This window comes from Pituophis catenifer, unplaced genomic scaffold, assembly GCF_029215685.1.
Source record: "Pituophis catenifer annectens isolate HBS135680 unplaced genomic scaffold, rPitCat1.0.hap2 SCAF_2, whole genome shotgun sequence".
Taxonomy (NCBI): Eukaryota; Metazoa; Chordata; class Lepidosauria; order Squamata; family Colubridae; genus Pituophis; species Pituophis catenifer.
This window is the reverse complement of record NW_027256882.1, coordinates 168,146,214-168,170,634: the sequence shown is the minus strand read 5'-3', so window position 1 is coordinate 168,170,634 and position 24,421 is coordinate 168,146,214. Positions and strand designations below refer to the sequence as shown.

The 24,421-nt window shown below is 40.8% G+C and overlaps 1 protein-coding gene across 1 annotated transcript in view; it reads left to right on the top strand.

Annotated features, from left to right (window-relative positions):
* The window catches only part of EIF4B (eukaryotic translation initiation factor 4B), a 38,311-nt gene extending 16,516 nt beyond the window's left edge, over positions 1-21,795 (top strand). Inside the window, exons 6-15 of the mRNA XM_070938012.1 lie at positions 434-574; positions 5,187-5,303; positions 6,381-6,566; positions 7,403-7,640; positions 8,817-8,926; positions 14,532-14,748; positions 17,870-17,928; positions 18,100-18,214; positions 18,743-18,815; positions 19,678-21,795. Of these exons, the coding sequence (XP_070794113.1) occupies positions 434-574; positions 5,187-5,303; positions 6,381-6,566; positions 7,403-7,640; positions 8,817-8,926; positions 14,532-14,748; positions 17,870-17,928; positions 18,100-18,214; positions 18,743-18,815; positions 19,678-19,758 (1,337 nt within the window). The 3' untranslated portion in view covers positions 19,759-21,795. The remainder of the gene's footprint in view (positions 1-433; positions 575-5,186; positions 5,304-6,380; positions 6,567-7,402; positions 7,641-8,816; positions 8,927-14,531; positions 14,749-17,869; positions 17,929-18,099; positions 18,215-18,742; positions 18,816-19,677) is intronic.
* The last annotated feature ends 2,626 nt before the right edge of the window (positions 21,796-24,421 follow it).

Sequence of the window (24,421 nt, the reverse complement as noted above, 5' to 3'; positions counted from 1 at the left end):
TGGAAATACCCATGTCCAAGAATGCAGTGAATATCTATTAGAAATGCAGGTCAAATCCTGTGTCAGGGATGAAAGAAGTCCTGGTTTTTAGAGCTACCAATAAACCAACTCAGCAGGTTTTTTTTCCTATTACTGTTCACGTTAAGTTGTTTTGTCATGCCATGCTATGCTGGACTGTTTATTGTTTTAGCCCTGGGATTATTAGATTCTGCTTCCATTGTTCCTCCTTTCACAATGGCTGGAAAAAGACCTACAAACATTTGTCCAAAATAAATTTTTGTTGCAACAGTATTATACAGCATGCTTCAGTTTGAATGGCATTTATGCATCTGCTCTGGTTAAGAGACTTATAATTTCCTCTATGAAATATGAAACTGGATGAATTAGATATGCCTCTTTAAACATTGTGGGTCATTTCACCTTCTTCCTGCAGATAGGGATGATCGCTCTTTTGGCAGAGACCGTGATCGCAATCGGGATTCAGAAAGATTCGAGACTGACTGGAGGGCACGTCCTGCTACAGATAACTTTGATGATTATCCTCCTCGCAGAAGCGAGGATAGCTTTGGAGACAGTGAGTTCTTGATTTCCTCCTAATTTCCTGCAAGAATCTGAAATATTGTTACCCTGAGCTGTTGGCAGATATGTTACTAGGCTACAGACTATTACATATGTTTTTTGTAAGAGTGTCCTGCTGGATTGGTCCCCTGGCCCATTTAGTTCAGTCTGATTTTACAGTGGCCAACCAACTGCACAAGGAAGCCAACTATTCCCTTTCAGATGGCCTTCAGTGGTAATCATACCTTTAGTAGTTTTTAAGTTTTAACAGAATTTATTTAGTGCATATTCTACCGCCTACTGCAACTTTTGACAGTTCACTACAATTAGAACATACAGCAAAAGGTTCAAGGTAAAAATTAAAATTAAAATTGAGTTAAATTAAAATTGCATCATACACCTCTGATAAATGAGCCACGGTGATGCAGTAGTTAGAGTGCAGTACTGCAGGCTATGTCATCTGACTGTCGGCTGACTGCAATTTGGCAGTTCAAATCTCACCAGGATCAAGGTTGACTCAGCCTTCCATCCTTTGAGGTGGGTAAACTGAGGACCCAGATTGTTGAGGGCAATAGGCTGATACTAAACCACTTTTAGAGGGCTGTATATATATAAGTCTAAGTGCTATTGCTATAATGTCACAATTCAGAGGCAGAATAACTTGGTTTTAACTAACTTCTGGAAGGCTATTAATTTGGATGCAGTCTCACTTCCCAGGAGACGCCATTCCAGAGGACAGAGGGCCATCTCATGAGAGGCAGCATCTCCATACCTTACACCTGCTTCACTTACCAGAAATGAAGCACTATTAACAGTTTGTCTAGGAGAGGCTAACATGCCATTTTATAATAAGGAGGTTAAAAACAATACCAAAAGGCCAATTAATTACAGTTATGATTACAATAATACCAGCCTCAAGGGCTCAGGACTCATAACAATTTCCTGTTCAAGATTGTCTGGAAAAGCCATGTGTTAATAGTCTTTGTAAAGGTTCCCAGGTATGGGTCAGTCTAATTTTAGGACGTATGTTGTTCCAAAGAGGGCACTACTAAGAAAACTCATTTCCAAAGCTATTGAAGATGACAACCCTTAAGAGAAAGAGCCCTGGAGTATACACCACGTTTGTTTAATTTGTATCTTGCCTTTATTATTTTTACAAATAACTCAAGGCAGCAAACCTATCCAACACATCTTCCTACTATTTTCCCCACAACAGATGACGTTGGGCTGAGAGCAGAGGTGGGTTTCAGCAGGTTGTGACCAGTTCTGGAGAACCAGTAGCAGAAATTTTGAGTAGTTCAGAGAACCGGTAGTAAAAATTCTGACTGGCCCACCCCCATTTATCCTCTGCCTCCAAAATCCCAGCTGATTGGGAGGAAATGGGGATTTGCAGTAACCTTCCCCTGGAGTGGGGTGGGAATGGAGATTTTACAGTATCCTTCCCCTGCCACGCCTACAGAACCAGTAGTAAAAAAAATTGAAACCCACCACTGGCTGAGAGAGAGTGACTGGCCCAAAGTCACGCAGCTGGCTTTCATGGATAAGGTGGGACTGGAACTCACGGTCTCCTGCTTTCCGGTCTGGTGCTTTAGCTAGTAGACCAAACTGACACTCAGCTGTTAGATCTTATTGGATAGGCAGAAACTATTAAGAGGAGGCAGTTCTGCAGATATTCAGGTTCTAAGCTATAAAGGCCTTTAAGGTGACAGTCAGCATCATAAGTTATACCTAGAAAAGAACTAGTAACAAGTGCAGCTCTCAGTGTAGGTGTATAACATAGGAGAACCTTGGAGCTTCTAACACGGCTCAACCTCAACGAGGTGCTCCCATGTGACACCTCTCCTGCGCGAGCTGCACTGGCTCCCGGTGGTCTTCCGGGTGTGCTTCAAGGTGTTGGTGACCACCTTTAAAGCGCTCCATGGCTTAGGGCCGGGGTACTTACGAGACCGCCTACTGCCACCAATAGCCTCCCACCGGCCAGTACGCTCGCACAGAGTGGGCCTCCTCAGGGTGCCGTCCGCCAGACAATGTCGGCTGGCGACCCCCAGGGGGAGAGCCTTCTCTGTGACGGCGCCCACCCTCTGGAATAACCTTCCCCCGGAGTTACGTATAATAACAGACCTCCGGATTTTTCGGCGGGCCCTGAAAACTTATTTATTTCAACTAGCTGGGCTGGCTTGAGCTAAATTTTAAATTGGTTTTAAATTGGGTTGTTTTAATTTACGGCCAGAATATCTAATTATTTTAATACTGTTTTTTAAATTTTGTATGCTTTGTTTTTACTTAGGCTGTGCACCGCCCTGAGTCCTATTTGGAGAAGGGCGGTATAGAAATTTAAACAAATAAATAAATAATAAATAAATAAATAAACCTGCTGACTTTGAACCAGCTGGAGCTTCCAGATGATCTTCAAACAACATATTCCATCTGAAAGGCAGGATCTCCCAATCTAGGAAATTAGCTTGTAATTAGCTTGCCAGATGTAACTGCAGAGACTCTCCTGGTCATAGCAGGTCAACCACTTATACTTGAAGCCAGAACTGTGAGGAAAGGACCCTCAGATGATGAACAAGTCCTGCATGAGGGACTCTATCCAAATTTAAAATGAACATCCCTGGTATTGGAAGGCTTGTTTGTTCTCAACTACAGTACATAAACAATTGCTGGAATAATAACCACAAACTGCTTCCAACTATTGGTCATCATGCTTCTATTAGTGACAGGAGCACAGGTTTTGGTTCTGTTTGAGCAATTTGATTTTCGCTATATTGGTCTGGTTCTGAAAATGTAGTACAAACTCAGCTGTAAATTCTGTAGTGTTTTTCTCATCAGTATTTCCAGATAACTAGGTTAACCCAGATAAGGCAGCATAATGAAGCCATGCAGCATCTGTCTTGCTTAAGAGGAACAGATTATTATTTTTGGTAATGCTCGAGCTCCACTAAGTTTCTTCTTTTTGTCTGAACTGCAGATTCATATTTTCCCCATTGTTTTTCTTTAAGCAATGTCCTCTATTTAGAAAACAATAATTTGTGCTCTAGACATAGGGTAAGATGCTACATTCGTCCCCTACAGCCATAAATGGCTCAGATTGCAAATGTCACAAGACCCTGCATGAGTACTTTAGAAAATCCAAATACTAGGTGTTTGTAAGGTAACAAAGTTTGCCAGTTTCCTCCCCTAAGAAGCAAGTAATGTGATAGGAAGTATCCAGGGAGGCTATAGGTAGTTCTTATTTAACAACAGCCCTGTTTAGCACCATTTGAAGTTACCAACAGCACTGAAAAGCAACTTTACAACTGGTCCCTGCACATACTAGTGTTGCCAGTAGTAATGCAAACCAATAGCTGCCCAGCCCAGCAGTGCAAAAAGCCACAGCCATCCCAGGAAGACCTAGTTGTCCCAGCCTAGCAGTTTAGCAAGGCAGCTGCTGGCCATGTGATGCTTTCTTCCCAAGGTCTCTTGAGGGGACCACTGCATGCGATCTCAGGAGGGAGGCCTCGTGCAACCAGCAGCTGTCTCCTGTACGGCTAGGCTGGGCATGCTTGATCAGAAGATGCCCAGCAGGAAGATGGGGAAAGTCAGGGGGGGGGAGGCGGGAGGGCAGCAGGACAAGGGGCTGCTGAATTCAGGAGGCCAAAAAGTCAGAGATGGGGGGGGGGAATTGAAGCACTCCTGCAGTTTTAAATGCAGGGAGACTGCCAAGTGTCTGGATTTTGATCAGTCTAGTTTAGTCTAGTGGTTAAGGCACCAGGTTAGAAAATTGGAGACTGTGAGTTCAAGTCCTACCTTAGCCATGAAAGCCAGCCAGCCAGTCAGCCTAACCCACCTCATAGGGTTGTTGTGGGAAAATAGGAGGAGGAAAGTTTGTTGAATATGTTCACCATCTTGTGTTATTTGCAAAAATAATACATGCGGATAAAATAAATACCCATGTGAAAGCAATGTAGAAAAGCTAAATAACACAATTTAATGGGCCTGATCAAGACTGCTTTGTATACTATATACAGCAATTAAAAGCATGGTGAGACTACCCCTAATTTGAATTCTTGTTTTCTAGGGTATATAATAAAATTTAACCAATTTATGGAAACAATCCAAATCCTGTTTTCACCATATACCTTTGGTATAGGCAATGCTTTCAAATGCAACTGCTTTTCTCACTGGACAAAATGAAAACAGTATTGTTTCTCATGAAAGTGCTGTACACTCAGATTATGAAAATCAGCTGTTGAGCTTCCAAACTCCAAAAGTTTATGGAAATGGCAAAATCCCCCTTTTTTTGCATTAATTTTAATCATGCCGATTTTAATTAGGCATTTTAATTATACTTTTATTATGCTCTATATTTTATATTTTGCTCAGCTCCATCCAGTCACCTGAAGTCTACCCCAAATTAAGGGAATACAGGGTCGTAAAAAGGGACTTTTATTTTAATTGTTACAAGTTGCCTTGAGTGTATTGTATAAACACAAAGCTGGGATATAAAATTTAATGCATAAAGAAGCAGTCCTTGATGGATCCTGAAACCTGCCACCTTACCGCTCATTATGTTGGATGCTTTTGTGAAAGTAATTGCTCAGCATTTATTTTGTGTAAAATTAAATATGTTTTCTTTTCTGTCTTAGGATTTCGGGACCGTGATCGCTATGATTCAGACCGGTACCGTGATGGTCCCCGAAGAGATACGGATCGTTATGGAGGCCGAGACCGTTATGATGACCGTAGAGAGTATGACAGGGGAGGTAATGTAGCTGACTGATTTCATTCTGGGGGTTGGCACTTAGATGTAGGCAACTTGATTTTCATACAACTGTATCTGTGTTGCTTTTGCACTCCTGTATCCTGTATTCATTACTCTGGCACAAAACGATTCATATTTATCCTAATTTATCACAGGGGACTTCAAAGGCATTTCTCCATTGAAAGTGAGCATAATTGGAGTTTGGATGTGAGATGCAGAGAAGTGTTAAGGAGAAAATATGATCTCAGAAGCAATCATTCATTGCTCTGGAGTTGAAAAGAGCCATACCTAGTTTGAAAATACTACCTACTGTACATGATGAGTCTTGCTCGTTCCTGCACAATAGCATCTTGTCACACTCTCTCATTTGTTGTTCTGTTGGATAGGGATATATATAAGATTTAAAAGTAAATAAGAGATGATTATTTCTGGGTCCTGATTCTTTCCTAGCTTCTGGTGATGGTAGGACCCTGTTGTTTTGTCTCATGGTTGAGCGATTCAGTATTTGGAGTTAAATACAGCTCTATGGGTCTGTTTAATTGTTGATCGAAGAAGCACAGCTGACTGGATTTACATCAAATCAAATAACCCCCATTATGGCTTAGCATGATTGTAAGAATCTGGTAAATGTGGGAAAACTGATAATGCAAGTTCTAGCTAGCTAACCCTCCAGCTGTTGTTAGCTAATATCTAGCCTTTTTCCATTGTTTTTCTCTTAGCTTTGCATTGCTTTCCTGAGATGCATCTTTGAGTGTGTTGCAAATTGTGTGTAAAATCCTCTTCAAACCTTAATCTAGCATTACAATTCAGGTCTGACTATGTGCAGCTTCACCAGGATTTTAATGTGCTTTTAATGGGAATCATTTTCTTGATCTAGGTTTCCTGAGATGACCATGTTATGCTTTTCCTCAAGGCATTTTACAAAGGAATCACTATGCTAATAGTGGTGGAGCAAATTCTATGAAGTCTCTCATAAAAACTTTAAATGAATGTTATTTCTTAAGCTTTTTGTCGTCCGCTATAACACGTTACGTATTGTGCAAGAAAGAACTGCTGGGATAACTTTGCTCCTGTGCAGGTTTCGACTCGAGGTCAGGCAGTGGCAGAAGAGCCTTTGGCAGTGGGTACCGCCGGGACGATGATTTCAGGGGTGGCGGTGACCGCTATGAGGACCGTTACGAGAGGCGGGATGATCGAGTGGATAGGTGGAGCAGCAGCTCGCGGGATGACTATTACAGGGATGACAGCCGGCGGGATGACAGAGGTAGGCCCGACACTTTTTCGTAGTATCAAGAAAGGAGAGCTGAGCCTTTGTTGTTGCTGTAATCCAGGGATATCAAACTCGTGTCCTCACGTAATGTATCACAACTTCCCCCCCCTTCGCTAAACCGGGGGTGGGCGTGGCTAGCATGTGACACATCTGGCCCGTGGGTCACGAGTTTGACAGCCCTGCTGTAATCGGTTCTGTTGTCCCATACTTTTGATCTCACTTAAGCCATGGAGGAACCCATCTGGAATTAATGTCTATGGAGATTCTCAGTCATCCAGGTCATGGCTGTCCCAAGGGGGCCTTTTCAAGAGGCAACTGGACTTTCTGGTTTTTCTTTGAAGACATTTTGCTTCTCATCCAAGAGCTGAAGAAGCTTCTTGGATGGGAAGCGAAACGTCTTTAAAGAAAAATCAGAAAGTCCAGTTGCCTCTTGAAAAAGCACCTTTGGGGTATCTGGAATTAAGTGTCCACCCAAGCAGTCCTTTTTTTCTCTCCTACCCATATCCCCCCATGTTCTAGTACGCTGGCCTCAAAATACAAAAGTTAGTCGGAGAAATGTCAAGTAGATTGCTGTTATGTGGGGGAAAATACTCCCTTGCAGAAAGATTGTCTTTTGATTCTTGGTAGGTCTCAGTTTCAACTAATAGTTTAGGTCAGCAAGCCGTATGAAGTTTCACAATTCTTGTGCTGTTGGATTTTCCTCAACCTGAACTAGCTGTTCAGGATTTATTTTGTGTGTGTGTGTGTGTGTGTGTGTGTGTGTGTGTGTATGCACATGTGTGCGTACCATTAATTTCTCCAACTTTCTTTTACTTTTTCTCCCCTCTTAGGTTCTACTCAGAGGCCAAAACTGAATTTGAAGCCCCGGAGTGCTCCCAAGGAAGAAGATACATCTGTAGCCCCTGCAAGTCAGTCTAGCCGTGCAGCTTCTATCTTTGGAGGAGCCAAACCTGTGGACACGGCTGCAAGAGAGCGTGAAGTAGAAGAAAGGCTCCAGAAGGAGCAAGAGAAGTTGCAGCGCCAACTGGAAGACGATAAACCCAGGCTAGACAGGCGGCCCCGGGAACGGTGAGCAGCAGAAGGCTATCTTCTCTGCAGAGAAAATGGTAGTTTTCAGAAAGGAAGCCTCCGCAATCCAAACTTAGGATGACAATCTTGCAAATACTACTACATATATAGGTAGTCCTTGACTTATGACCATAACTGAGCCCAAAATGTCTGTTGCTAAGCGAGGCAATTGTTAAGTGAGTTTTGCCCCATTTTACGATCTTTCTTGCCATGTTCGTTAAGTAAGTCACTGCAGTCGTTAAGTTGGTATAACACAGTTGTTAAGTGAATCTGGCTTCCCCATTGACTTTGCTTGTCAGAAGTTCACAAAAGGGGATCATGTGATCTCCAGACACGGCAACTGTCATAAATATGAACCCGTTGCCAAGAGTCTGAATTTTGATCATGTGACCATGGGCATTCTGTAACGGTCATAAATGTGAAAACCATAAGTAACTTTTTTCAATGACGTAACTTCAAACAGTCACTAAACAAACTGTTGTAAGTCAAGGACTACCTGTATTCATCTGCACTTGGTCAAATACATCTGTATCCTGAACAGCCCCATATCTTTAACTTGCCTTGAAAAATTATTTGCTGCGTGATAGGCATCTCTATCTTGAGATAGAGCCCCCGCGTAGGGGGCCCCAGTTTTGTAACTGTGTCCTAAAAGTGTACCCTCACTTAGTGTCAGCCCCAGCCCTGCGATGGTACTTGGGGCCGCTATTCGTGTGGGGATTGCCGTTCCAATGCTGCACACTTTCGCTGACGACCCTTCCTGTGTGCCTACTCTGGTGGGTCATCAGCCCCGAGACATGCCTCTCACTTCAACTTCCCGGCCGCATGCTAGATGACTTCAGGGTAATGCCCTGAAGCAGTTTTGCACCATCCATTACTTTAAGGAAAGACGGAGCAGCCTGGAACAATTGAGCTTGCCATGGATTGGGGAGGGAGAGGGAGGATACGGGTTAATTGGATGATTGAGTGATTGCACTGTGGTGGAGCTGTATGCTGCCTAAAGGGTGATGGGGAGCACAGAGCGTCAGCTCCAACAAAGATTCCTTTCTGTAACACTTTAAGGCGGTCAGTTAATACCGATATCAGGATAAGGAAACTTGGTTACTGCTTTTGCATGCTGAGGGTTTTTTCCCCCCAGACACTTAGTTGGTGATTTTATTTCTCTGTATGTACTCTTAGGCACCCCAGCTGGCGTAGTGAAGAAAATCAAGAGCGGTCAAGGACAGGAAGCGAATCTTCACAGACTGGCAGCACAACTCCTTCTGTGGGGACTGGTCCAACAGGGAGAAGTAAGTCATCAAGATATTAGCCGGTCCTGAAGTAAACTTTTTTCTTGCTGGAAAACCCTATTAAATTGTTCAAATGTTAGCCAGTCCTGCCATGGGTATATCTGAGGTTGAGATTCAGTTGAATGATATTATAAATATGTGCATCCAGATTTGGAAACTCATGGATTATTTGAATGGGGTAAGTCCATCGAAAGATAAGGTTTGCGTGATGTAAATCTTTACTCTTGGCTCTCTTACTATTTTTTGTTCAGGATACCGCTGTGTGTATTGGGTGCTTCTGCCATAGAAGTATCTCCTGAAGGACTTGTAAGCTTCTTGTTTTTGCTTACACTCTTCCCCCAAAGTTCAGAATTGGAAACTAAGCTATATCTACCATACTATACATTTCTTTAAAGTTCTGGGGATAAATGTCTCAAAGGTGCTTTTTTCAAGAGGCAACTGGACTTTCTTGTTTTTCTTTGAAGACTGTTCTGTCCCCGTCTCACACACGCACACCAGCAGTCGACCAAGAGTTAAAATAAACCAGCAGACAAGAATTTCCTTTGATAACAGAATTGGCAGCAACCCAGTGGCTGCTTGCCAAAAGTTTTTACTTGCAAAGGGAGGTTTATCTCCTCCGACTGAAACATCAGTAAGTCCACAAAAGCCAAAGAATAGTCAAGTCCAGTCCAAAAATCAATCCAAGCAGAGCATATAACAAAGTTCTAGAAATGCAGAATGACTTGCTAGCTTTCAGTTTTGTCCGTCACAAAGCCTGAATGGCCACCACACCCCCTTTTATCCCCTGTAGGGTGTGGTCCAGTGACTCAGCTTAATCACTGGCACGCCTCCTTCTCTGCTGTGCGCGCTTGTCTTTCCGACGCTGTCGGAGATCCAGCCAAGACTTATCTCCATCGGTGTCTAACTGCGGCTGCTCGGAAGTGCCTGGCTCCTGGCCTATCTCTTGGCCTTCGGAAGATACCTGAGGCATTGCCAGAGAGGAGGGTCCTGGAGAGGGAGACCTTGCCAACTCCTCTCCTTCACTTTCGGAGTCTTCTCCCTCCGATAAGACGGGCTTGGGGGTCGGAGTCACAACAAAGACATTTCGCTTCTCATCCAAGAAGCTTCTTCAGCTCTGACTGATGGTGGAGAATGGAAGGATTTATACTCCTTGCAGACAGCTGGTTATTTGCATGCATTCTTTTAGAGAGTCTTTAGCACAATCTGTGTCATCAGGGTCATCTGAGTGGTACAAATGCATGTGGAGCCGCCTTGGAACTGTTGAAAGGACTGTGTTGTAGATTGGAGATAGATGATGTCGTATCTCTCCTCCCCTGTTGAAGAGAGGGCTGTTCAATTTGACATAGATGGCCTCTGACCCCTCTTTCAAGCCAGACAGTGCATTTCTCTCTGTCCAAAATATATACTTCGCTGTCTTCAAAAGTCTTTTTAAATGCAGATGGATTGCTGAATCTAGTCCTGATGAGTTTGTTCTCCTATGTTGTGCCATGCGTTTATAAAGTGAATGTTTTGTGCCCCCAATGTGCAGATCTGCACATGGCTTATGCATTGTTCTGCATATACCACGTTGCTCAATTTGTGTCTGGGTGTTTTATCCTTGGGCTGGACAAACTTCTGCCTTAGTGTATTCTTGGGTTTGAAGTGTGCACCTATGTTGTGTTGGCTGAAGATCCTCCTGAGCTTTTCCAATATTCCTGTAATGTATGGCTTGACAACGTTGCTTCATTATTGTTCTCTTCGTTGTCTGTTATGGAGGAGCTCCTATAGGGTCTTTTTTGAGATTTGATGAAGGCCCACTTGGGATAGCCACACGTTCTGAGATTTTATTTGATGGGTTTTAGTTCTTTTTCTTTCCCATCTCTGCTGGTAGGCAGGCCTTCAGCTCGGTGGTGTACAGTTCTGATGGCTCACATTTTGTGCTCCAGTGGGTGGTGGGAATCAAAATGTAAATCTTGACCTGTGATCTGTTTTAACGACTCACTAAAAATGCAAATGTCCAGCTGTCTGCAAGGAGTATAAATCCTTCTATTCCCTACCATCCAGTCAGAGCTGAAGAAGCTTCTTGGATTAGAAATGAAACCTCTTTAAAGAAAAACCAGAAGGTCCAGTTGCCTCTTGAAAAAGCACCTTTGAGATATTTATCCCCAAAACTTTGAAGAAATGTATACTAGATACAGTTTAGTTTTCAATTCTTCCTAAAGTAAAAATTCACCTAGACCCTCAGAGTTAATTATCAGCAATTTTAGCAACTCTGTTCCTTCCTTGAGAAAGTCTGCACAAGTCTAGAATATTTGAGAATCCTTCACCACATCAATGAGCATAAAGGGCAGCAAACTAAAGAAATACCATATTGAATTACTTTCAAGTTCAAGAGGCAAATTCATGGTGTCCTCAGTTTCCAGGATCCAATAAAACAGAAAAATCATTCCTTGATATAAGGCCCTAGAACTCAGATCTTCTGCAAAGCACTTTTATTTCCAGAAAGTTGCAGCAATTATAAATTCTTTCTGGGGTTGAGATAAGTTAATTCATTTGTGATCCATCTCTGATTTTAAATGGAAATTCTCAACATAATCAAGAAAAACCCTTCATCCAGACATCTTCCTTTCTTTTACATGGTAACTGAATTTCTTAATCCAAAAAGCCACCTCATACACACTCCATCCAAAAGCATATCTTTGGGGGCGGAGTGGGTGGGTAGAGAGCATGTTGCCAGGACAAGAAATTGAGGTCAGACACAGCTATGAGCCTTAGCAGAAGCTAATAAGAGCAATGAACAGTCAGTGTGACCTACAGTCTTTTCTTCCCTAATTCGCAATTCCCTTTATTAAGAGTCCCAAACAATGTTATCAGGATATTTGAGCATGATCACAATCATTTCAATCAATGGAGAAACAGCTTTGATCTAGCGAGCGGAGGCTGGATCGAGACATACTCAAAATTTTAAAAAGCAATTTGGATTTATATTCCTAAACATATGACACCACACGTGTGTAGGCATTACATTAACTTTAATTAGCTGATTCCTGAAAGCTGGTGCATCTTTTTTCGAGCTGCCACGCACCTCTAAAAAAAAAAGTATTGGTACATCACTGTAGAGTGGAGAGATGTTGGTGCTGTACTCAACAGGGTCCAAAACATTTCTTCCAAATCATTTTCCAAGGGTGTATATCCTTAATGCATCTTAATGCACAAGAACACTGTGGTAGAGATCAGTAGGCCCATCACAATAATAAATGAAGGCAATTTTTTAAAGCTTCATAGATCAGATATATCTGCAGCCTGAAAATGTTTGAGAAATTTGGAAAGCCAGAACTTCTGGGAAGAGAACAAGGCACATTTCCTCCTTTCTCATAATGTTTTTATTGAATTCTTTTTCCCCACTCACAATGAGATTCGTTACGACACCTCTCACCATTAGATATCGTTATCACATCAGACTATTTTAATGTGATAAGGGTAATTAACAGCAGGTGATTCTTCCCTAACCTGATTACTATATTCTATTTATGCCAGGACTGTCCAACCTTTTGGCTTGCCCGGGGCACATTGAGTCAAGAGGAATGGTCTTGGACTGCGTATAAAATACATAATATAGTTAATGTATATAAAAAATAATCTTCCTTTTTTAACATATTTATTACAATCTTGTGAGGGCCACATTACTTGCTGTCCACATGTAGGTTGTGGGCTACAGGTTGGATGTGCCCGATTTAGATTGTGGCAGATACTCTTACATGCAGCTTTGTTAGATTTAAAGTTTCTGTTTTGTTTCTTTATAATCACATTTATAAAGCTGCCCCATTTCTCGATGACTGGGTGGCATATAGATGGAAAACTAAGGAAATAGTAATCATCAGAAAAGAAAGATGTTGATCCCAGTGGAACAGATGTATGAATTACTCATGCTCTTCCAGCTTGGGGAAAGAGCCTTTCTTTCCAGTTCTTTGAGGCTTATTTAAAGTTCAGCAGGGTGAAAGCTGTTCGCGTTCGGGGGGGGGGGGGGGATGATGTTCCAGAAGGCAGGCACTGCAATAGAGAAGTCATACTTCCTATGCATCATCAAATGGAATTGTTGATTCATTCTCATCTTACAGCATGGGCAGAAGCAAATAGGAGAGAGATGGTCCCTCAAATAACCTGGTCCTGAGCCATGTAGGGCTTTGCTTCCAATTGAGTGCTGGCTTTTTGCAGAGGGAAAGGCCTGGTGGAACTTTTTTAACTAGATTAAGTCTTGCGCTGCATTCATACATGTATCTATACAGGTAGTTCTTCACTTAACAGCCATGATTGGGACCGGAATTTCCATTGATAAGGAAGACAGTTGTTAAGCGAATCATGTGGTCATTAAGTGAATCTGGCTTCCCCCATTGACTTGGCTTGTTGTTGGCCAACGGAGGGTTGCAGATAGAGATCACATGACCCTGGGATGCTACACCCGTCTTTAAATACATGCCAATTGCCAAGCACCCGAAATTTGAGCACATGACTGCAAGGATGCTACAATGGTCATAAATATGAGGATCCGTTGTAAGTCACGCTAGACCAGTTGATGGCTAATCTTTTCCGGACTGAGTGCCCAAAGCACGCGCGTGCACCCAAACCCCCAAAATGCAATGCGTGCGCAGCCCCTGTGCATGTGCCCCTCCCCTGTGCATGCACACGTGCCTCCTGTGCATGTGCACATGCCCCCCCAAACCATTGAATATGTTCAGGAACTTACAGTCCAGTTCCTAAACCTTCTCGATTCACAGTGCCGTTAATATTCCAGTATTTTTTTCTTCACAGCACACTGACTGACAGATCAGTGGTGAAATATAAAATTTGTTACTACCAGTTCTGTGGGCGTGGCTTGGGGTGGTGGTAATATGACTGGGTGAGCATGGCCAACTTTTTTTTTTTTTTTTTACTTTTAAAAGCATTTTTTCTACAACCTTAAGAGGTTGCAGAAAAAAATACTTTTAAAAGCCTCTGACGATCAGGCAACTCATCTGGGATCGTCAGAGGCTTTTAAAAGCATTTTTTCTACAACCTCTTTGGCCGAAGAGGTTGTAGAAAAAATCTTTTAAAAGCCTCTGATGATCCCAGCTGAGCTGCGCGATCATCAGAGGCTTTTTTTTTTTAACTTTTAAAAGCATTTTTTCTGCCAAAGAAGTTGTAGAAAAAATACTTTTAAAAAAAGCCTCTGATGATCGTGCGGCTCAGCTGGGCATGGGGGGGGCAGGGATTTTTGCTACTGGTTCTCCAAACCACCCGCCGCCATCGCTACCGGATCGGGCGATCCGGTCCGAACCAGGAGCATTTCACCCCTGTGACAGATGTCAAGTATTTCTATGTTTATCTTGAAAATTTGACATAAGCCATAATGCCACATGCCGTTGTTCCCCAAGGTGTTACAGCAATCCATTATTACACCTTGTGGATTGACTATAAAATCCAAATGGAACTTTTTTCTACAATTATGCACTGCACCCGCAAACGTTTTTGGCAAGTTGATGGTACCTTTTGGTGAGACATGCTGACTAATCCTGAAACATTCAACAACACCAAGAATATGTTGCTGTGGAAGGAAACTCAGTTTCTGCCTCCTATTCTACCGTTGTAGCTTCACGAAGGAGGGAGAGCGAGAAGTCATTGGAAAATGAAAACATCGGCAAAGAGGATGAAAGTCTTTCTCCAACCTCCAAGACTCCTAGAGAAGAGAAGCTTCCTTTGAAAGTAATGCCAGCTCCTCCTCCAAAAGAAAATGCCTGGGTGAAACGAAGCAACTCGCACCCAGCACGCTCGCAGAGCTCTGACTCCGATCAGCATTCCCCAACAAGGTGAGTTTAGAGTAGGGGTCTCCAACCTTGGCAACTTTAAGACTTGTGGTCTTTAACGCCCAGAATTTCTCAGCCAGCTTTGGGAGTTGAAGTCCACAAGTCTTAAAGGTGCCACGGTTGGAGACCCCTGGTTTAGAGAATGGAATATGCTATGTTGCTGGGGGTTTTTTTTGTTTTGTTTTGTTTTTTCCTTTTCCTCTTTTAAAGCAAGAGCTGACGTTGCTGCAACATGGATTTGAAAATGTGGCAAAAGGCTGTGTGATTCGCCAATGTTGTGGCTTCATCGAGACTCTTCTGAAATATAAATTTCTAGCACAATTTCAAAAGGGGGAAAAATGGCAGAGCAGGTGGGGCTGGGTTCCAGTTTGTTGGACTCCCAGTCCTTATCAGATCCAGCCAGCATGTCTAATGGACAGAAATGGTATGGTTTCCATTCCCTGCTGTGAAGCAGGTACACTCGTGTTCTTTGTGAATAAATGAAACTGGATTTGATGCCTTAATGTTCATCATTCAGGAGGTAGTTCTCAAATTTAGACAGGTTGCCTGCCTGTCCTCTTGAGCAGAAGCTCCTGACCTTCTGTAACTTAAAAGAAAAAAAGAGCTACTAGCGTGATGAATGAGTACAATGTATGAAAGCAACATTTTGCCAGTTTAAACAGTTTTAATTATTCAGCTGTGCTTGTTACCGTCTCACAAATAGGAAAAACATCATTAAGTTGAAGAAGTGTTAAATATTTGGGGACTGCTGTGGTGGGATGGTTGATATATTGAAGCAAGAAAACTCATAGCCATAAAAGCTCACAGGGTGATTGGCCAGTCATCAGTCACTCACTCTCTGCCCAACTATCTCAAAAGGAGGGGGTGTTGCTTGGGAAAAGAAGGGGAGGGGAACGTAATAATGTTTTAGAATTGTGGCTCAATATAATTATAAATACATTGCTTGAGCTGAATAAAATATTAGATATAAAGCCAGCAAAAAAGTGAGTGGATGGGTGGGTGGATGAATTAACCTGTATTAGAAAATAACTGCTTAGTGACTGAAATGATAGATCTCTGTAAGATGGTGTATGATAATCACTAGTGCTGGTTTTTAATAAATGAGAACTACATCTTAAATAAACAAGAAAGTGTAAAAAATTCTGAGCAAGGACAACCAGAAGTTCATATTTACTTATACTTGGACTTTTTTTAAAAAAAAAATACAAACTTTTATGCAAGTCCTTATCAAAGTAAAAAGCCTTTTCAACATACATTTTCTGCATAATAGTGTTGGTGAATTTTCAAAGAAACAAGAGTGGCACAAAAACTTCCCCATCTATGAAAAATGCTTTTCTTTCAACTTTCAATGAATATGTTCATAGAAGTAAATGCACATGCTACTGCAAGAAATTCAGCTGATAATACTTGAAGAATTTAAATGTTAACTGTATCAAAATTCCCTAGATTTTATTTGTTATTCTAGTCTCCGTTCTGACAGGAGTTTCATTACCATAAGTATTTTATCTGATTTAAGATGTTCCCCGTTCCCCTGCCAAATGCTCACTTGCTTTGAAAATTAAGCTGTCATCAGTTCTTCAGTTTGTTTTGATAAAACTCTCCTCATTTCCTGTAATTCGTTTAGTCTGTCTGTAAGCTCTTGACTTAATTTACATACCTGCCTTGTGTTAGTCATGAGGAATAGGAAGAAACTTGGGAGGAATGTTCTGTACTTGGACTATTAGAAATCATATTGAGTTGCTTCTGTCTGCTGAACTGAACCAAGTATTGATTGCATCCTATCTAGCCAGAACCTGGAGACCAGGTGATCACCACCAGCTTAACTGGTACCTGAAAACAAACTGGCACTAATGTAATTCCTGCTGGACTAGTTTATATGGAAGTATCATTCACAATTAATATGGAAACTGCTGCATTTTGTACAAGTTGCAGTTTCTGGGTGGTCTTCGCTGACAATCTATATAGATCATATTACAGTAGTCATGAAGTGATGAGAGAATGAGTGACCGTTGCCAGAAATGGCCACAATTAGTGTATCAGGCACAAATGGGCAAAGACATCCCTTGGCACAGCTTTCACCAGCTGCTCCAGCAATAGCTTAACTAGCAGTTCTTCCTGGCAGAGAATAAGCCCATCAGTATCTGAGATTAGTTTTGTCTTAGAATTAGTTGGTTTCTAAAACAATAGGCACGCACGACTGATTTGAAACTGTCCGATGCTCACCATTCAGATCCTCAGTGCTTCCAAGTGAAAATATCTACCACTTCTCATTAAGTCTGGGATAGATATATACATTCACATAGACTGAAACCATCTGCCGAGTTGCTTCTAATTTAAACCATCTTTCAAAAATATTTGAAGACACTCTACAAGTAGTCCTCAACTTAAACCACAGTTGGGGTTGGAATTTTGGTTATAAGTTGCTGTGGTTGTAAGTCTGGCCACCGCATGACCAGATTTGATTTTATGACCGTTTTCATGGTGATTATTAAATGATTCAATTCGATCATTAAAATGTAATACTTTTTATCCTGTGGGGTTTTTGGTGTTTTTTTAGGGAAGATGGCAGAAATTGCAAGATATCATGTGACCACAGGATGCTGGCAATAGCTGTAAATATAAGCTGATTGTTAAGCCTCATATGCAATCGTATAACTCTGGATGGCAAAACAATCATAACTTCAAGGATGGGTCAGAAGTAACTTTTTGAGTCCATCGTAATTTTGAATGTTTGTTAAGCAACTGGTTGTAAGTCAGAGACTACCTGTAGTTGCCTTTCTGGTTAAAAATTGGGATAACATACCTTTATGTTAATTAAAAATATTTTACAAGGCCAAGTTACTATGTAACAAGTACAAGATCTGTTTTATTTTGCAGCAGTATGTAAGGCATGCATGAAATATAATGTTCCATTATTTGGAGGAAGCATTTCCAGATACTGGTATCTATTTTCACCTGAGAGTCCAAATTTCTTGTCTTAAGTTTTCATTATTTAGTCAGACAATTTTCAGTCGTTTGCTTCTAGATGTAAGTTGAAAAGATTATATTAATTGTACTGAAAACTGACCTGATATATACCATATGTGTGCACAAATTAGTTCAAGTATTAACCTCTGTGTTGCAGTGGCAGTCAAGCTGTGCCATCTGAAGATGGAGTGTCCTCCAAAAGTGCCCCACGAAAAGGTAAGGCTGAAATGTGTGCAACTTCATGGAAGGCCTGCAGGGAGATGAAGTATTGAGCAAAAGTCCTATCCCCCCATAATGTTTCCTTAGAAACCAATGGGAAGCTAAACAAGTCTTGCAATTTGACATATCTGGAATAGGATGAAGGAAGCTTTTCCTGCTTTGTTTCAGGAGATGAAAACAGACCTGATGGGGGAAAGGAGAGTGTTCCAAAGGGCCGAAGAGGGAGCTCTGGCCGTGGTCCTGGAGATGGAGGCAGCAGAGACCATTGGCAAGACCTGGAACGGTAATTTTTTTTGGGTCATGCGCCACTGTTTAACTGAATGGAATACACCAGTGTTTCTCAATCTTGAAAGCTTGAAGATGTGTGGACTTCAACTCCCAGAATTCCCCAGCTAACCTTACTGGCTGGGGAATTCTGGGAGTTGAAGTCCACACATCTTCAAGCTGCCATGGTTGAGAAACTGGAATACACCATTCATATTTCTTACGGAAGAGAGGCAGTAATAATAACAAATGGCGCTATTTATCTTGCACACATTTATGAATACACTCAGTTGTTTTATACATGGAAAATGGACCTGCTGGAGAACCATTAGCAGGGCAATTATTACTGAACAGCCCAAACTCTGCCTATCTAATTTGTACCACTACCACACTGGGAATTTTGTTTTGTTTGTGAATTATACAATGCTCTATTTTACCCTTTATATTCTCCGGCATTGGGGCTTGGAGATAGAGTTAATGATCAAAGGATAACATTTTTCTCTGAATTTGCTTGCTAAATTAACATGGTAGCATTGTTCGTTTTTAGGAAAGAAAGCAACGAGGAACATGACTCGAGATCTGCATCTGAGCCAAAGAAATTTGAAGAGAACCCTGTCCCCGTAAATACTGAACCTACTTTTTTTTTTTTTTAAGGAATTACTGTTAAATACAAAGGATTAGGCAATTTTACTGACTAAATGGGTTGGTACATACTGGGATTCACTTGTCTTTCAGCAGTTAACAGTATCTAAATAGAAATGTCATTAATGAGAAGTTGTACTGTGTGCATTGTGGTTTCACTGCTAGGGTTGTCCTGTCTTCCACGGAGACATTTGTGTCTTAATAAAGTTGAGAATAGCTGCCTTTTTTAGCACAAATCCTTTGAAGTAGAAGGCAAGCTTCCTGAGATGATAGAAGAAATTAGTTTGATACAATAAACTGATAGATACAATAGAGGATAAAAAAAAATTAAAAACAGCTTTTAAAAGGGATAGATAGATAGATAGATAGATGATAGATAGATAGATAGATAGATAGATCCCTTTTAAAAGCTGTCGTGTGTGTGTGTGTGTGTGTGTGTGTGTATTATATGTATGTATGTATAGTATATAGTATAACTGATTGTTATCCCACTGTCTTTGGGGAGCCAAGTATCAGTTTTCTTAATGCTATGGAAGTTGACTTAAAATGAAAAACAAAGAATGAATTCACTTTCTGGGGTGCAAAATTTGCCTGGGAGACAGAAAGCCCTTGATTCATTTCTTAATGTCTCCAGTTTAAAGGATTCTGAATAGCCTAGCATGATCCCTATTTTGCTTGTTACATGTAGCATTTTATCTGCCTAGAATACAGAATACCATTTATACCATTGTATTCTTTATAGAAGGTCTGAAATACAATGTAAAAATCAACAAAAACTTAATACTGACAGTCATCGGTGTTGTGATAATCTGCTAATCTTCTTTCTCCCTTTTCTTGCAGAAATTTAGCTGTGCTAGCAAGTATGCTGCTTTGTCAGTGGATGGTGATGACGAAGCTGAAGGAGAAGAGTATGCTGACTAAATTCTCCATCCCCCTCCATGTTGTCTCCTAACCGGTTGCCATCCAGGAACTTTTGGAGAGCAAAACCAAACCTTTATTCAGACAAGACAGAAAAATAAAAGCCTACAAGTCAACATCTCCTGGGAGAGACCTTTCTTAAACCTTTCTTTAAAAAAATAAGAAAAAATGATATAGAATTTCTCTTGCATGCTGCTGCAGCCTTTAAAGTATTGAACTTAACTGGAGAAATCCCTGCAAAAAAAAGTATAGCAAGAGGGAAAAAATGGCAGGTATCTTTTTAAAAAGGAAAGAAAGAAATAGGCCCAATGTGTGTTTGAATGTTACTTCACGCTGCTTTTAATCACATTCAGAGCCTCAGGTCCTTTCCATTAAGAGCTAAGGTTAGTGCTTTAGTAGGCTAGTGTGTGAGTGCATCGGGAACATGGACAGCTAAACCCTGTCTTTTTCCCTCTTTTGGTAGCTTGAGTGGCTTCTATAATATAATCTCAAAGCAGTTAATGCACTGGGGAGGGAAAGCAGTATTACCTTAATTAGTTGAAAGAAGGGACAAGTTAGCTTTCAAGTTAGAAGATCTCCGCCCAACAGGTATCTCCAGAGTTTAGGTGCATGCCTTGCCCTTTTGGTATGATGGCTGGCTCCCCACCCCCCTTTCCCCCCAAATCATCTGCCTTTAGAAAGTGTTACTGAGGCTGAACACAAGGCCTTTGCTCCCAGGACCCTCTTCCTGGAAGTTTTCAGGGCTGTATCCCACCCACTCCAGAAATTGGCACTACTGACAAATTGCTTCAGTGTAGAAAGCCACTTTTCATTCAGCTCCTATGATATCAGCCTCCATGTCAGTAGTCACTGTGCAGTGTTGGCACAGAGAGTATACGGATAGACCATGCAGAAGATAACTTTATATGTTTGAAGCTCCATCGTTCTAAATTTCCAGTAACCTTCCTAAAGGTACTGTGCTATATGAGGAATGCTAGGGAGCAGTTTAATTTTAGGGGATTATAAACTTTCTTTGAAGTGTTTTCTGTCCTTCTGTCCGCTTTTAATCATTGAAGAGCAATCACTATACTGTCACAAAGTAATAGCACCTTTTCAAATTTGGAGCACTCTTTAAAGAGAGCGGAGGTCGTCAAAAGCAGTGGAGCATCTTCATTGTATCATGTGACGGTTCATTTCCCTCCTCTAGCTTAGGTGTGGTTCGGCAACTTGGATAGCAAAGTTTTGACTTTCCTTTTAATTTTCTTCAAAAAATAATAGGCTATCAGAAGTTAAACTTGGGAATAGGAATTTCTGCCACTTGTTTTAGCATTCTTTTATTTTTCCAAGCAAATGCCTAGGGGCAGAACGAATTGCAGCACAGGGAACTGAAGCAGCACAATGGTTTATAGCCAGTTTACAAATGCATAGACACATAGGAAGGAAGTATTTGCCTAGGACTTGGCTGGATTTTATGAGATGCGCATGCATTTAGCGGGGGCTATTTTACATAATTTGGGGGAGAAGAACATTGATTTTTACTCTTGAAACAATCTCAAATTATATTAAATTGAGGATCCAGGCTATTGTAAAATTGGTACAGTTGAGGTCTTATTTTCATAACTTTTAAGCTACCGTTAAGTCAGCTTTTTGAAATGGAAAGAGTATTGTCATTTCTCAACAATGGGAGATGGAAAGTGGGATGAGACCTGGTGAAGGCAGTAGATGGGCTTGAAATGCATGATTGCTTTGAATCTTTTAACAATGAGGAGTTGTATTAGAGGGAAACTGCTAATTTGCAAATCCCAGAAGCATTCTCTTTCTTCCAGCAATCTTGAATATTCTGTCTCTCTACTATCAGGACAGGTTCATGAGTGGATTGAGGTGCGTTTTACACATTCTGAAAAACATGTAAAATTTGTACAAAATATCTTCTATGAAAATGATTTGTAATCTGCATGGACTTCCTGGGAGATGTCTTTTATTATGTAAAATTCCCCTCCCCACCCCTTCTTGGTTTTTTGTTTTGTTTTTCTCCAAATAAAACTAATCTTTAAAATAAGACTTCAGAGCTAAAAAGGTCCTTTTGAGAAGATGCTGCTTCTATCACAGTAGTTCAGAGAAGGCTGCTCTCAGATACGTGAACGAGCAGGATTCCTCCGCAGATCCACAAAGGGGAATCTCTAAATTAAGAGTCTTTTTAAACTACATTAGGATTTCTCGGAGAAGTGGATAAGCTTTTGCTTGAACAATAGTTTGCCCGTGATCGCCAGCTGCCTGTTGCGAGATTGTACACAGATTTGACCAGGATCATCTTGAAACCTGCAAATTCTGCAAAGGTAACAAACCTTAGGCAGACTTCTTGATCTCTGCCCCACCCCCACTATCTTTTCCCTCCTGCCTATGGATTTTTTGCAGAAGGGAGTCTAAGTGGATTGATACTGATGTGTGGGCAGTACCAATATAGGTATGCTGGTTCACTTTAACTTGAAATTAATATACGTGACATTCATAGCTCTGGGTTTTAAAAAGGCTTTCTGAAGTGTCCAAGGTGTTCCCTGAACATTCTGTTTAAGCTATAAAAGCAGATCAATATTTCCTCAGATTTAGGAAGGAAAGGTTAACAAGCAAAACAGATTTTGTTCATTTAACAAGTTTATGGTCAAAAGACCCAAGTCCAAAGTTTTGGACTTGGGTTCATTCGGCTTTTGTAAAGTTTTATATCACTTACATACTTCTCTCAAAATCAAGACATCCCCAAAATTTATTTTCTCTCTTATCTCCCTTTCGTTTTGGATTTAAGACCAAAACAGATAATAATTGGCAAGGCAGAAAATAGCTGTGAAAAGCTACCATTTTAATATTCCTTGGCCATTTACAGTTAATTTATAAATCATCTTGGATATGGAGACAGGAGACATCACAGACTTGGCACATGCACCTCTACCATGGCATGCATCCTTTTTGTGAACTGTGGGTTGCAGTAAGTCTTAGGTGTTAAGTTCTGTTGGTTATACCAAAAGGTGTAGCCAAGGGAAAAAGAAGACATAATTTTTACCAACGTTAAAAACTGTGTTAGAATTATTTTATGACTTGCTGGAAGCTTTAATTGGTGATTATAGGAAAAGAGAGTTTGGATATACTTTGGTACAGGTTATCCTTGACTTAACCACCACAAATTGAGCCCAAAATTTCTGTTGCTAAACAAGACAGTTGTTAAGTGAGTTTTGCCTCATTTTGCAATCTTTTCTTGAATCACTGCAGTTGTTAAGCTAGTAATACGGTTGTTAAATGAATCTGGCTTCCACATTGACTTTGCTTGCCAGAAGTTCGCAAAAGGAGATCACATGACCCTGGAAAACAGCAACGGTCATAAATATGAATCAGTTGCCAAGTGTCTGGATTTTGATCACATGAACATGGGAATATTGCAGTGGTTGTAAGTGTGAAAGTCACCTTTTTCAGTGCCGTTGTAACTTTGAACTGTCACTAAATGAACTGTTGTAAGTCGAGGACTATCTGTATATGTGACTCACAAAGAATTATAAATTATATAATTATAAAGAATCATATCCTCTGAGCTAAATTTACTGCTTTGGAAGCCTGGAATACTCTGTGAACTTATTTAAAATTTGCAATGGGCAACTCCATACTAAAAAAATGCCCTGAATCTAATTTAGCAAACCTTCAGAGCAACTTAGGTATATATCCTTGAAAAATTACCCAGTTGTGGAGTTTTGCTTTCCTATCTAAATTTATACTACGGAGTTATTTTTATTCCACAAGAGAGAGCTGAAGAGCTGGCATCTTGCATGTTATTCTTTCCTGAGAAGTCATTTTCTGTAGCTCCAAAGAATACGGAATTAGCATTTTAGGTGGTGGTGAATTATTCAAGAGTTCCAAGCCACTTGCACAATGAGTAGATGTGAAGACTTCCTTAAATCAAGCTCAAATTCTGGTAACTATCCAGCTACAGCCTGGACTTCAAGACTCTCCCTTCCTAATCAGGTGAAATCTATTTAGCTTTTTAAAATAGTTTAGCAAAATGTGGATAGGTACCAGTTATCCACTTCTGCTCTAGCCTGAATTGTTTGCTTTAACAGTAGCAGTGACCTCAAACTAACAAGTGAGGTACTGATAGGTCTTTATATTCTGCACTGTTGGTTGCATTCCATCAAGAATAAACTATGCAAATTAAACTTGTCTATAAGAATTCTTCCAAAGTTAATTGATAACCCTTTTCATATAGATAACTTAGATGAAAACTTCCAACTCATTTTTTTTATTGAACTTCCCAATTGCATCTGATGGGTCACTGTCGATTAAGCCATGAATATTGGCCTGATCCAGCACTGCAGTTTTTAGGTTGTTACATTATCATATTTCTCAAATGGTTTATGCACGTTCTTGGCAAAGCAGGCCTCTGACATCCGGTCAGGAAGGAGAGGATGGTAAGGAAAAATAACAGTTCTGTTCCTGACTGGCATTATAAAGGAAAAAATACAGATCTATGCAGACCTGAAGTTCAACATTGGAATGACAATGTTATTCTAGTGATCATTGATTGAAACCATATATACGTACACATACACATACACACACACACACAAACACACATTTTATAACATCTTTCATTGCAGAATACAAATGAGCTAGGAATATGTGACTTTCACTACAGAATTGGGCATAA